The sequence below is a fragment of the Sarcophilus harrisii genome, chromosome 2 (assembly GCF_902635505.1).
Source record: "Sarcophilus harrisii chromosome 2, mSarHar1.11, whole genome shotgun sequence".
NCBI classification, from domain to species: Eukaryota; Metazoa; Chordata; class Mammalia; order Dasyuromorphia; family Dasyuridae; genus Sarcophilus; species Sarcophilus harrisii.
Genome location: NC_045427.1, coordinates 305,357,338 through 305,370,916, shown reverse-complemented (window position 1 = coordinate 305,370,916; position 13,579 = coordinate 305,357,338). Strand labels below are relative to the sequence as shown.

Below are 13,579 nucleotides of genomic sequence, written 5' to 3'. Positions count from 1 at the left end.
TATAATCTTATTCTTTATGCCTAGATCATGAACCCATATTGATCTTATCTTGGTGTACGGTGTTAAGGGTGGGTCATTGCCTAGTTTCCAGCCCCTCATTTTAAATATAGCCCACCTCCTACTGTGTTAACCAGAGTTGATTGTTATTCCATCTCCAAAAGAGCACATAAGTTGAGCCTGCCATGATTGTCTTTGTTCTTAGTGGGATGGCCAAATGACCATCCTTTTTATTAATAACATTTTAATGTTATTAATAAAATGATTAAATTACCCAGAAACTATATCTCTCTCACATTTTTAATAAGTCACAGATCCTGGTGGGATTTCCTATGTGTCCAGACCTCAGTCTCACTTTGACCCTCAAGCTCATGGACTTCCATGCCAAAATGCCTAATTCTAGAACATCTTTTTCTCTAGCTTTTGGTGTCATTCCAAATCTGTCCCAAAGCTTCTTTCTTTCTTTTTTTTTTTTTTAATAATTTTTTATTTACAAATTATATGGATGGGTAATTATACAGCATTGACAATTGCCAAACCTTTTGATCCAATTTTTCCCCTCCTTCCCCCCACCCCCTCCCCCAGATAGTCCCAAAGCTTTTTAAACTGTAGTTTGTGACCCCATATGGAATTGCATAATTGAATGTGAGGGCTGTAAAAAATTTAGTAACAGTAAAAAATTCCTGAATGCAACAACCAAAAATTAATTTGAAATCAAACATAATAAATCCAAGGTGTTTCTGGTAGCACTTGCCCGTGTTGCAACCCGTGACTTCACTGCAGCCTTAGTTCTGAACACACATGTGCACTTTGCACTGAGCATGCACAAATGTTACCAGAAACACCTCAAATTTCTCTTGCAAAAAGGGGTCATGAATGAAAAAAGTTTAAGAAGCCCTGCTCTATCCTGTGCTCCTAAACTTTGCCCCTCAGTCTAAGTTCTTGTCACCTAATAATCCAAAACCTATCACCATTTATGGTCCTTGGGCTGACCATGGGATTTTTTTTCAATTCTCTATCATCTATTAGATGCTTTGTCATGTGCTCATGAACTGGAGGAACCTGCAAGACTTAAGAAACCAATTTTAAAAATACAACTTGTCTTTTGCTATGGTCAAATCTTCCATAAAGGTGCATTTGTATATAATGGCACGGAGATTAAAAAATTGTGCCTTTTGTTATCCTCAATAACTAACAAGTTACACATTTCATAAAACTGTCCTCATTTTACACTCTAGAAAAGTCTGTTTCTCTTCAGAGTTTGTGGAATATAGACTTGTATCAGTAAAGGGACTATTCCCCAGCTGTCAGGGTAGTCCTTGCTAGCAGCACAGGTAATGGGGTAGGGTATAGAATATTGTTAACTTCTGCCACAGAAGAAGCAGGCCAGTGAGGTTGACTAAACGAAGGTATTTCTAATTCTAGGAGTTTATGAAAAGAACAAGACTTCTCAAATATTTTCATTTGATGGCCCTCATAAGAGATACTGTTATCTTTCTTTTCCAAATTTAAAGTAAATATTCTCATAGCAACATTTTATTCCTATTGTCCAGTCTTACTTATGGCTTGGTCACAGTGAATATTACTGCTTTTTCCACAGGTCAAACCCACTAAGCAATATTATGAAGCAGAGACCCAGAAAATGCTTTTTTGAACAATTCATCTGTCATAGAAGGGGAATATATAAAGGAGACTGCTTGGAAGCATTTTGCAAGAAGGAAAAAACCCTATATTCAGATTGAATTATGCCATGATTAAGACTGTAGATTGTAATTAAGCATGGACAATAACAACAACTAACATTTATATAGAGTTTACTATATGCTAGGCATTGTGCCAAGTACCTTATAATTATTATCTCATTTGATCCTTACAACATCTTTGGGAGGTAGATGCTATTATTATCTCTGCTTTACAGATGAAGAAATTGAGGCAAACAAAAGTTAAGTGAATGGCGCAGGATCACATAACTAGTAAGTTTCTGAAGCCGAATTTGAACTTAGGTCTTTCTGACTCAAAACCCATTGCCTCTATTAACTGACACAGAAGTGACTAAACAGAAGTTGAACCAAAAGAAGTCCTACAGCTTGAAAAAAATACAAGGGAAATCACAAGTGAATATACATGCTTAGGCAAAGTTAGGCCTCTTGCTTAAAGAATAAATACTGTACTGAGATATGAAGAGGCTTTTAAAAAACAAACATACTCCAAAATTAATGGGTTGCCATGGCCAAAAAATCTATTGCTGAGTGGCTAGCTAGGTGGTGATCTTTTCCTCAGAACACACCCTTGGTTTGTGGCCAGGACTATACCTGAAGCATTTCCATCATGGTAGAACCTGCAAAAGCTTACATACCCCTAGCATGACCTTTGAGAACCCAGAGCCATCTCCACATCAGGATCAGATATTGGAGGAGGACTTAGGGGAAGAGAAATTGAGGAAGGCTTACAATACTTTGGATGAGTTCCCCAGGATGAGAAAGTATGGATGGGTCATGATCTGCACTTTTGGAAGGAACTTTCAAATCAGGAGGTCACAAATCCATCATGAGTCTCTGCCATTAAAAAAAAAAAAATCCCATCTCCAGACATCTTTAAAGACAAACTTTCAGTGCTTCTGTGGTTGTAGATGCAAGAAGTTTTAAAGACAGCAGAAAAATGGAAACTTGGGAATTTTCTCCATCCAGTTCTCAAGTTCTTTCTTTTTCTTGACAAACATGACTTCTGTTGACCAGCTCCCTAAAATCATCTAGTTGAAAATGATGGAAGAGTAAGGACCCTGGCTTCAACTAGATAGGAAAATAAAAAACAAAAAAACACTTGTTGGGGTGGTTGATAGAGGAAATTCTTGGTTTTGGCCTTATCATTTAGATAATTCAGTTATTGTGAAATCAAGACTGGATGGAATAATACGCTTTAGATTTGAGTTTTGAAATGTAGACTCAGGAAAACTGCAGGACAGGGAGATGAATAAGGGACTAGCATTGAATGTGGATGGGAAGACATTATCAATTCTTGAACAGGTGGCCCCATATAAATTATACACAATGAATGTTAAATGAAAACTAAACAGCTGATTTTAAAAAATCAATTATCAAATTTTACTCCAAAATGAATTATAAATAGATATGTAAAGATATTTTCAACCTCTTGAGTCATATAAATGCATATATTATGCATGTCCCTTATACAGTTTTCAGATTTAAATTATTATGTGGCAGTTTCCTATGAAGGTGCTCAAGAAAGGATGCTATGCTTTTGAAGCCAATTCTGTGCATTAGGCTTGTTGAAGAAAGCACCACAAACCACAATGATTCATCCTGCAGCTCTATTCAGCAAATATCCCTTCATCTTCTCACAGGTGTGGGGTTTTTCTGGAGAGTCCTGTCTTTCTGGAAGTTCACAAAATGGTTCAACCTTTGTTTTGCTTTTCATCATGAGCCTCTGCTTTCTTGAACAAATGCCAGGCCTGGGCCATTTTGCAAAGTTTAGCAAGGTTGGGTTTAGAATTCTAGAAAAAAACAGAATTATTGTAGTTGTTAACATACTAAAACAAATGTAAACATTCAAATCCCAATTAAACTGTTAATTTTCCATAAAGTATATTGAAATCAAGGAAGACTAAATTAGCAACATGACAGATTTCTTCAGGACAAAAGCCTCCTCTAATAGTCATGGAATCTAGATTCTTTGCGGTTCAGAATGGGGCAAAGATTCTCTAGCACTAGGGAGTTCAGCTGGACTGTATACAAAATACCCATGACTCACTGCAAAAGAAGAATTTGCAATTCTTTAGCAAGAAAGGTAAGTACAATTCCTGGCTCTGGGAATGCAATAACATAGACATTCTTAATATGGTCTCATGTTCTGTTTCAGTTAAAATTCTAAATGAGAACACAAAATGTTCTTAATTTAAACCATTCTGTGTCCTTGTACCATTATCCACACCAAACTTTCTGGGGCTTATAACCACAACATCAGAATCCCCCAAGATGCAGAAACTATACACTGACATTATGATTACAATATTAATTATTATCATTACCATTACTAATTAATAATTAATTACTATCAGTGAGTGACCAGGTTGCATAAGCTGTTTAGACCATATTTAGCCAAACGCTAATCTGTTGTATTCCTACCACGTCTCTGCAGTCCTAGGAAAAAGAATTACTGCATCCTATCCGGAAAGACAAGAGCAAGTCAGCACTAGATATGAGGGATCCACAGATCTGATCTGTATTTATACAAAACTCAAAAACCGTGTGTGTGTGTGTCTGTGTGTGTGTGTGTGCGTGTGTGTGTGTGCACGCATGCTGGCGTTTCGAAATGGGTGGGGGAAGAAGAAATGGTAGTTTATTCAAGCTAAATTGCTTCATGCCCTTTAAAAGAAAGAAATTCCATTTCTTCTTCCTCTTCATAATCACTAAGGTACCTGTTTCTCCTGTTCCAAATGGTTTATGTCTGCTAATGGCAGCATTGAAGGTCTCCCATGAGCACACTGGAAAGGCAGCTGGCACCAAGACAGAGCCTCTATAAGTCTACAACTCTCTTCTAGGCTCAGGCTGTCATTAAACTTAATAGCTCCTTAAAACAAGAAAAAAGCACAGGTGAAATGTCATATGTACGGTGGGAAATCACTCCTGACTATGACTTAAATATCTCCTAAATAAAGGAAATACATCTTGGAAACTTCTGATGGCTTTAGAATTGCTTGAGTCATCACCTAAAACAAGGATGGATTGGTCATTTCTTAAGGAAACTATTGTCTTCATAAGAAGGTTATGTTTTAAGGCCTAGATTAGAGTCATATAATGTGTTTTCTGAGTTCCTCTGAGAATGGCCAAGTAGTTTCACATTCTTCCTAATAATTAAACCTTGTGATCTTTTTCAATACTCTCTTTCCTTTGGCTCCATGTTCAATCTACCAAGTCATGCTGATTTTTCTACAAAAAACGAATAATATGAGCACCAGCCCTGAAGTCAGGAGAACCCGAGTTCAAATTTGGTCTCCCTTTAAAAAAAATTTTTTTATTAAAGCTTTTTATTTACAAAACATATGCATGGGTAATTTTTCAATACTGACCTTTGCAAAAAGCCTTCTGTTCCAAATTTTCCCCCCTTCCCTTCATCCCATCCCATAGATGGCAGACAGGCCAATAAATGTTAAATATGTTAAAATATATGTTAAATCCAATATATGTATACATATCTATACAGTTATCTTGCTGCACAAGAAAAATCAGATCAAGAAGAAAAAAAAAAAACCTGAGAAAGAAAACAAATGCAAGAAACATCAACAGAAAAAGTGAAAATGCTGTATTGTGGTCCACATTCAGTTCCCACTGTCCTCTCTGGATGTAGGTGGCTCTCTTCATCACTGAACAAGTGGAACTGGTTTGAATCCTTTCATTGTTGAAGAAGGTCAAGTCCATCAGAATTGATCATCTTATAGTCTTGTTGTTTCTGTATACAATGATCTGCTGGTTCTACTCATTTCACTTAGCTTCAGTTCATGTAAGTCTCTCCAGGCTGAAATCATCCTACTGGCCATTTCTTACAGAACAATAATATTCCATAACATTCATATACCACAATTTATTCAGCCATTCTCCAGTTGATGAGTATCCATTCAATTTCTAGTTTCTAGCCACTCCACAAAGGGCTGCCACAAACATTCTTGCAAATACAGGTCCCTTTCCCTTCTTTAAGATCTCTTTGGGATATGAGCCCAATAGAAACACTGCTGGATCAAAGAGTATGCACAGTTTGATAACTTTTTGAGCATAGTTCCAAACTGCTTTCCAGAATGGTTGGATTCATTCAGAGTCCACCAACAATGTATCAGTGTCCCAGGTTTCCCACATCCCCTACAACATTTGTCATTATCTTTTCCTATCATCTTAGTCATTCTGAGAGGTATATACTGGTATCTCAGAGTTGTCTTAATTTGCATTTCTCTGATCAATAGTGATTTGGAGCATCTTTTCATATGACTAGAAATAGTTTCAATTTCTTCATCTGAAAATTGTCTATTCATATCCTTTGACCATTTTTCAATTGGAGAATGGCTTGATTTGAGTTAATTCTCTATATATTTTAGAAATGATGGCCTCAGACACTTAACACATCCTGGCTTTGTGAACCTGGGCAAGTTACTTAACTCCAATTGCCTCAGGAAAAAACAAAAAAACAAAAACAATATGATACAAAGGAATAAGGACTATATTTGGAGTTGGAGCACTAATGGTTTAAATCTTAGCTTTGTTATTTTAAAAGTACAACCATTGGTCTTAGTTTCCTTCTCTGAAAAATGAGGTAACTGAAGTCCCAATGCAAGGTCCTTTTTATCTCTAAACACTATGTGTCAAGGCTAAAGGTTCCATTTTGGACTTTGAAATTTCCATCCCTCCTTCTCAATCAAACTTCTCTATACATATCCTTTATTCGAAGAAATGAATCAACTTGGTGTTCCAAACATGTGGATTTGTTGGTCAGGCCTATGTTCATGTCATTTATTTCATTCGCTAAATTTTCTTTTTTCTTTCTCTCTACTAATACATGTTGAGTTTCATTCAAAACTCACTTCTATGAAAACTAATTCTGTTTGCTCTTCTAACTGACTCTCCTCCTAAACTCCTATATCAAATATTCATATTAAGCGCAAATGATCTAGCTGATAGTTTCCTTTGTTGTTTCATAAGTGTGTTATTTCTTAATATTCACCATCTGCTGTTTAGAGACAAGGCTCTATTTGTCTTATAACCTCTTCTTTCTTTCTCTACTGTTCCAGAGTCCTTAGAAAATAGTAGATCTTTAATAACTACATTAGGGATCTTACCATGACAGGCCTGGGATGCTAACAACTTCTGGATGGTAAGTGGCAAAGTCCCTTGAGCTCCTCCTGTGGTCTGAAGCAGCTAAAAACAGTAGTACATGATTAAACTCTTTCTTCATAGTTGGAATAGAAGATGTTAGATGTTCTCTGTGTGAAACTTCTACCTGTTCTCCCCAAACAACAGAATTGCTTACCTCTACTTGTTCTCGAATAAATTCCTGGGGGGGGGAAAAAGTAAGTAAGCTGCTGTTATTCTGTTTTTTTTTTCTCTAGCAAAAAAAAAAAAAAATACTTCAATTAATCCCTTTAAAGACCAGCAGCTTCAAGAAAAGGAAGCTTAGAATAAGAGGCTTTATAAAATATAAGGTGTTTTGAGTTAGAAGTTCTGTGAAGATTTAAACTCATTTGTGCAAGAGAGACTCAATTCAGACACTGCTCCCAACAGCTTATGAGGACATGTAATTGCTAAGAGTGGCTTTGATCATTTATTAAGGGATAGTCTGTTTCTGTTTAAAACACTAGCCAGAAAAAGTGTAATGTTGGACATATATAATGAACAAAGACAAATAAATGAATATAATTGTACACCCAATACAACCCATGCTTTGATTATAAACACCAGAAGTTTTTCACTCAAGTTTACATAATAGTTCTTGGGAACTCCTTATCTTTAGATTAAGAATAAATTCTATGGTACTTAAAATTGCCTGACATATTTTTGCCTCTGTTACATCCCTTTCAACAGCTTTTTCAAAGGAAATACTAATATTATAAGTGAACTTTAAAGACATTTCTGCCTGATACTTTTTCCTGTTACTAACTGTAAAACCTTTGAAAGTTAAGCTGGTCCAGTTACAGGATTTTAAAATCTGATTTAAAAGAATCACAATTAAGAGTGACAGGAGCTGAAGAACAAAGGGGGGAAAGAAGAAAGAAGAAAAGAGAAGTAAGCAAATATTCAAGCATTGCTTAAAGATATAGTACCACCTGTGATTTCTTTACAATAAATCACAAGGACTACTTTATTAGGGATAAAATGCTTAGCACAGTGCCAGACACATAGTAAGCGTTTAATAAATGTTTCCTTGCTTCTTTCTTCTTTTTTTCCCCTTCCTTCCTTCCTTCTTACCTTACCTTCCTTTTCTACCCTTCTTTCTTCAGTTTCTCTAGGCTCCTATCATTCTTAATTTTTTCTTTTAAACCAGACTTAGAAAATAATCCCTCCTCCTCTTCTCCTATAATCATAATTCTAATTATAAAAGTTCCTTAAAGCCCAATGGTTGATATTGCACTGCTTAAAATGCCATGTTTCTTCCAAAAGGAGGAAAAAAAACAGACAGAAATTGAGTGGCTGAGTTATCAAAGTTACTGCAACAGAGACAAATACTAACTCCTCTCACATTCTCTACCGTTGATGTTTCCAGAAACTAACACATTTAGATTATAAAGCCCAGTGAGCAAGATCTGGATACAATTCCCTGATCAGCAACTTGCCCATCATTACAATGAAGGGGAGAAGGGAAGGGAGAGAGGAAAAGAGAGAAAGAGGGGAAAAAAGGAGAAAGGGAGAAGAAAAGGGAGGGAAGGAAGAAGGGAAAGAAGGAAAGAGAGAGAGAAAAACACAGAAAGACAGAGTAAATGTATGAGAGGAAAATGTGATAAAAGAGCTTGAAAATTATAAAGCATCATATAAAGCTATAATTACTATTATTAATAATAACAGTGCTACTATTAAAGCTATTAGGCTCAACTAATGTTAAGTGATTTGTTCTTTTAACTGGGAGCATGTTCATGATTTGTTCCATCTGTCAGAAGTCAAGCAGCTACTCTTTGTCTGATTTATAACTAAACCATTCCAGTTCTCTTCAGAATCAACAAAAAAATTGTCTCGATCAGCCTGGCTGAACATGAGTAAGATTTTCTGGCCATCATAAGCTTGAATTTAAATTGAAATAAATTCCTTAACAGTCTTTGATGTGTGTGCTGCAAAAGTTTTTGTTTTAGATGTCTAGTTCAATAGAGATTGAATAGCAAAACCCTTTAATGAAAAAAAAAAAAAAAAAAAAAAAGGGAGGCTGGTGGTGAGGAGTTAGGGTAGAAGCCCAGAAGAAAAGACTGTTGAGAAAATGAGGATAGCAAACAACATCTCATTAGATCTATTAAGACATAGTCAGGCCCCAACTTTTCAAAACCCTTGGCCTCTCTAGGTAGAAAGAACTCAGATGATCTCTAAGCAACCTCTCCAGTAAATCTCACCTCTAGGATACTTTTTGTCACAGTAGGTCTTCCCCTCCGGACTTCATTGGCTTCTCTTTCTACAAAGCAGAGTGGTACCTCTCCCACAAGAATATGGGAACTGGGAGGATCTGGAAATATTAATTTTAGGCCCAAATCTTCCAGAGCCTTGTGGTAACACCTAAAAAGATGAACAGTCTCGAATATATTAGAGAACATCAAAGAGTATTTTTGAAAAAGAGTCTTTCATTCTCATTTCAACCACACATACTCCCTAAGTTTTCAAAAATTATCTTAGTTTTTAAAAGCTTCTTTTGTAATTAGTGTTCTTTTAAGATTTTACTCTCACAATATCTCCCCTTTTAAGATCACAATAACCTCTATTTACTCCCCATTTCACTCAGGGAAAACAAGTGTCCTAAGAGATTTAAAATACCAGAATTTACTTTTCTTCTTCACTGGAGAGTTACTCATTTCTGATAGTTGATTTTCAACTGGCTCTTAAGCTTGGCATAAAAACAAAGGGCTCAGAATGTTTTAAATCAGCATGAAAGCAGGGAAGTAATTAATGGTCCCTGGAACTGAGAAGTTACTGATTAACTGGATATAAATAAATAGATGTGCAGCTAATCTAAATTATGCCCCAGGAGAAATGAATTATTGGCAGTAGCCTTATTTCCAAATCTGAAATAAATAAGAAACAATTCTCTCCTCCCACATCCAGAAACATCTATTATCCCAGGAATTGGGAGAGGTCCTATCTAGTCATCACAATATTTCTCCATGCTCTACATTTCCTTCAGTGTGATTGCTGGAACTATATATAAGGAATGAGAATGCAGAATGGAAGCAATCATAGCAGTAACATTGTTTTCAGAGACTGTACACAATAAATACTCCCTGTTCAAAGAAAGGGTAAAAATGACCTCAGTTCTAGCTGCTGAACCAGATGACTGGGACACCCTATCCTATACTCAATATCATATTCTTAAAGTTCAGTGCTCAAGCATGATACTAACTGTAAAAGCCTCCTCTGTTCCTCTGTCACCGTGACTTTCATTGGCGGGTAGATGGTAGAAGACAGCAATTTCTTGCGGTGAAAGCTTTTTGGCTGCTCCTTCTCATAGGAATCTATTGGCAGAAAGTTTAATAGGTGGGAACAAGGAGAAATAAAGTCTACTAGTTTCAGACCAAGCATGAAACATGATAGAGCATAATAATGTTAATTCTTCTACTGCCTAGTTTTAGACCAAGAGTTTTTAACTTCAGAGGTTTAGGTTTCAGCCTTTTGGCAGACTCAAAATGTAATCCATCCTGTCCACACATTTTCACAGTTACTTGGCAATCTAAGAAATTTTCATCTTCTATACAAAAGATGCAATATCACATACATGTAAACAAATAATGACTCTTCCTTCACTAATACAATTGGGAAAGAATATGAGATTTTCCAGTACAACTCTTGAGACTTCAAATATTTTGAAGAGGTCTGTAGAGAAGACTGATCAGTATAATAGTCTAGACACTTGCAATGAAGTTTCTCTAAATGTAATACTACAATATTTTGTCTTTTTTAGGTCTTGCTCTTTTAAAGAGAAGTAGAAAATAGCATGAAAAATGTCACATTGCTATTCAATAGAATTACCCACCTGTACTTTTCCTAATTCACTGTCACTAATGTTTTTCATTATATAACTATAAAAGTAAAGTTTTTCCTGTAATTTCTTCTGATGGGGAGAAGGTCTGATGATGAGAAAAACGGTCCATGGTGTTTTAAAAATGTATACCAATCATCCTGGGATTTTAGAAACTTTGGCTAATGCACACTGAAATATAAGTACCAGGCTCAGTCACCTAAACGTAATTCAAATATTTGCTGTAGACACCATGAATAGGAGTAAGAAACCTTAGGTACCTGTGGACATACTTTATAAACCTCTGACCATAACTATAACCCTTCTATCTGGATGAGGGGTCTGACTATTATATTCTTACACTTAGAGTAGAGGTTATGAAAAGGCTTTTATTCAAGTTACCCACTCCCTAAATACTTCTTGGTGCTCCACTGACATTCTGAGGAAGTCCTGAGAACATACTTTATAAATTGGTCTTTTCATTACTCCATGCCTTTTGCTACTATTCCAAATTGGTTTCTGTCATGTCCAACTCCTCAAGGACCCATTTGGGGTTTTAGTGGAAATATACTGCAGTGGTTTGTTATTTTTTTTCTCCAACTCATTTTACAGCTAAGGAAACTGAGGCAAACAGGGTTAGGTAACTTACCCAGAGTTATATACCTAATAAATGTCTGAAGGCAAATTTTAATTCAGGAAAATGAATCTTGCTGATACTCTATCCATTGTACCTTCTAGCTGCCCTATTATTCTTACTACAAGACAAATAAGTCTTACCACAAATAAGTTGCTCTAAGCGGATCCGCTCATGGGCAGCATGCTGATCTACCAACACAAGCAGGTTTCCACCTAGGAAACATTAGGACCACTTTAATCCCAAGAATAAGAATAAAAGAGTCATTTTATACAGAGTGAAAAAGGCTATTTTAAATTACTTACTGCTACAAGTGCAAAATGAAACAAGTGCAGAAAAATTACAAAGGTAACTAAAAAGAAATAGTATACTTTTAACTTTCCAAAATACTGAAATTGGGAATATGCTAACAAAACATACTTTCAGAATCAGTAATTCCATGAGCACTAGCATTCCCTTCAGCTTTGCAGATCTTAGCCTTTTTGTGCTTAGAATAGTTTCCATGAGTATTTTAGAATAAGAGATTCTTCTTCACCAAGAAGCCAATCATCTAGCAATGAGGAGGTCTTGGTACAGTTTTTGCTAGAGCCATATTGGAAGCCTTTCCAGCTTGGTAGAGGATTTCAAAGGTAGTACTTGACCAGAATATTCTTGAAGAACCGACAGCCATATCAAGGCCATGTTGAAAATATCTTTTTTTTTTTTTAAAGAATTTATTTCTGATGAGAGAGTGCCATCGTTAGTGCTAACTAAAGATTAAACCCTACACTTATATGCTTTATTAATTTTAATTTGATATAATGGAGTCTCAATAAATACCACATTAAGATAATTTGAACTGACTGTTTACTACTTTGGGAGCCATGAAGACTGTGATTTTAATCTCATCTGAAGAACATCCAAACTTCCTGGCAGAGGGCCATTTTATACTGTATCTCAGGTTATTTTTCTTTTCAAATGCTTAGGATAATGAAGTAAAAAAAAAAAATCTGATTCTTTTTCTGTAATGGCAGCAGAATTAGTCTTCCTAAATACAATAGGAACATCTGTAACTATATTCTTCAAGGTGTCACGGTTTTTTTTTTTCATGAGGACTTGTCACGAATATCTTGCAGTAAGGAGTAACTCTGGCTGAGGTTTACTTTTTTAGCTTAGAATTTTACTGCTCTGGCTAAGGGCCACTGTAAGAATTAAAAAGTTTATTAGAACTGCTTTAAACATGAAATTCTGTTCTTGAAATTGGTTGAATTAGATTATGCCAAAGGGCTATTTGCTCTTCCTCCTACATAAGAGATGAAAGATGCGGATTCTAGGATACCCTTGAGCCCAGGGCATGAGAGGTTAAGCCTTTTGCATTGAAGGCCAAAGACAGGGTTGGCCCCCAGCACTGAAATTTAAACTCCTTTGAGGACAAGAATTGCAGCTGGTTGTGATGAATACTGTACATCTTGTGCTGGGCAAAACAACTGAATAAATAATAAACTATGAGGCAATAACATCAAATATGAAACTCATGATGATGTGCCTTACTATTACTAAGAGTAAGGGATACTATGAGATGGGGACCATGCCTACCCTTGGCCTATTGGAATGATGTCTAGTCTTCCTTCTACTAACTGTGTTCATTCCATTTTTTTCATTTCTTAGATATAAAAAGACAGTGACGCCATTTGTACCAGAAATTCTATTTTTTTTTATAAGCCTTGTCCTTTGAGGTTTCATATCTAGACAATTGTACCTAACTGTAACTTGAAATAAGGAACATAAAATGTCAAGCTAGAAGTATTCTGTTATCAGTAATTTAGAACAATAATTTGTTTGGCTACATAATAAAATACAAATGCAAATGTCAAAAGTAAAGGAAGTGAGTTACATGGTTTGTACATATTTCCATATTCATAAAACTAAAAAAAAAAAAAAATCCTGGGCCATGGGAAAACTTTTGTATTTTGACTTTAAAAAATACCAAAGTTATCTTAGCATATCCTTTAGAGGCTTCTAGTTTAATCCAGCACATGTCATGAAGTCTAAAGAAAGGTTTAACATCCTTTTCCCAATAAGTCCAAAATAAAACCCATTAATTATCTTCCCATCCAACTCTGTACTCTCTTCAACTTTTATCAGTACTGTCAAGAGCACCACACCCTCCCAGACTCCTAATCTAAGTGTTATCCTCGATTCCTTATGCACACTCACCCCACATATCCTATTTGTTTTCAAGTCTTCTCATTTCTACCCTAA

General features: G+C 35.8%; 1 protein-coding gene across 4 annotated transcripts in view; it reads right to left on the bottom strand.

The window, feature by feature from the left end:
* Window positions 1-3,074: 3,074 nt before the first annotated feature.
* The window catches only part of MLH3 (mutL homolog 3), a 39,065-nt gene continuing 28,560 nt past the window's right edge, over window positions 3,075-13,579 (bottom strand). For 3 of the 4 annotated variants that reach the window (XM_031952509.1, XM_031952511.1, XM_031952512.1), the window contains 7 exons: window positions 11,482-11,553; window positions 10,090-10,201; window positions 9,092-9,251; window positions 7,030-7,053; window positions 6,839-6,917; window positions 4,433-4,584; window positions 3,075-3,508 (listed from right to left, as the gene is read on the bottom strand). In XM_031952509.1, coding sequence (XP_031808369.1) covers window positions 3,410-3,508; window positions 4,433-4,584; window positions 6,839-6,917; window positions 7,030-7,053; window positions 9,092-9,251; window positions 10,090-10,201; window positions 11,482-11,553 — 698 coding nt within the window. In that variant the 3' untranslated portion in view covers window positions 3,075-3,409. The remainder of the gene's footprint in view (window positions 3,509-4,432; window positions 4,585-6,838; window positions 6,918-7,029; window positions 7,054-9,091; window positions 9,252-10,089; window positions 10,202-11,481; window positions 11,554-13,579) is intronic. The other variant, XM_031952510.1, reaches the window with a different exon arrangement.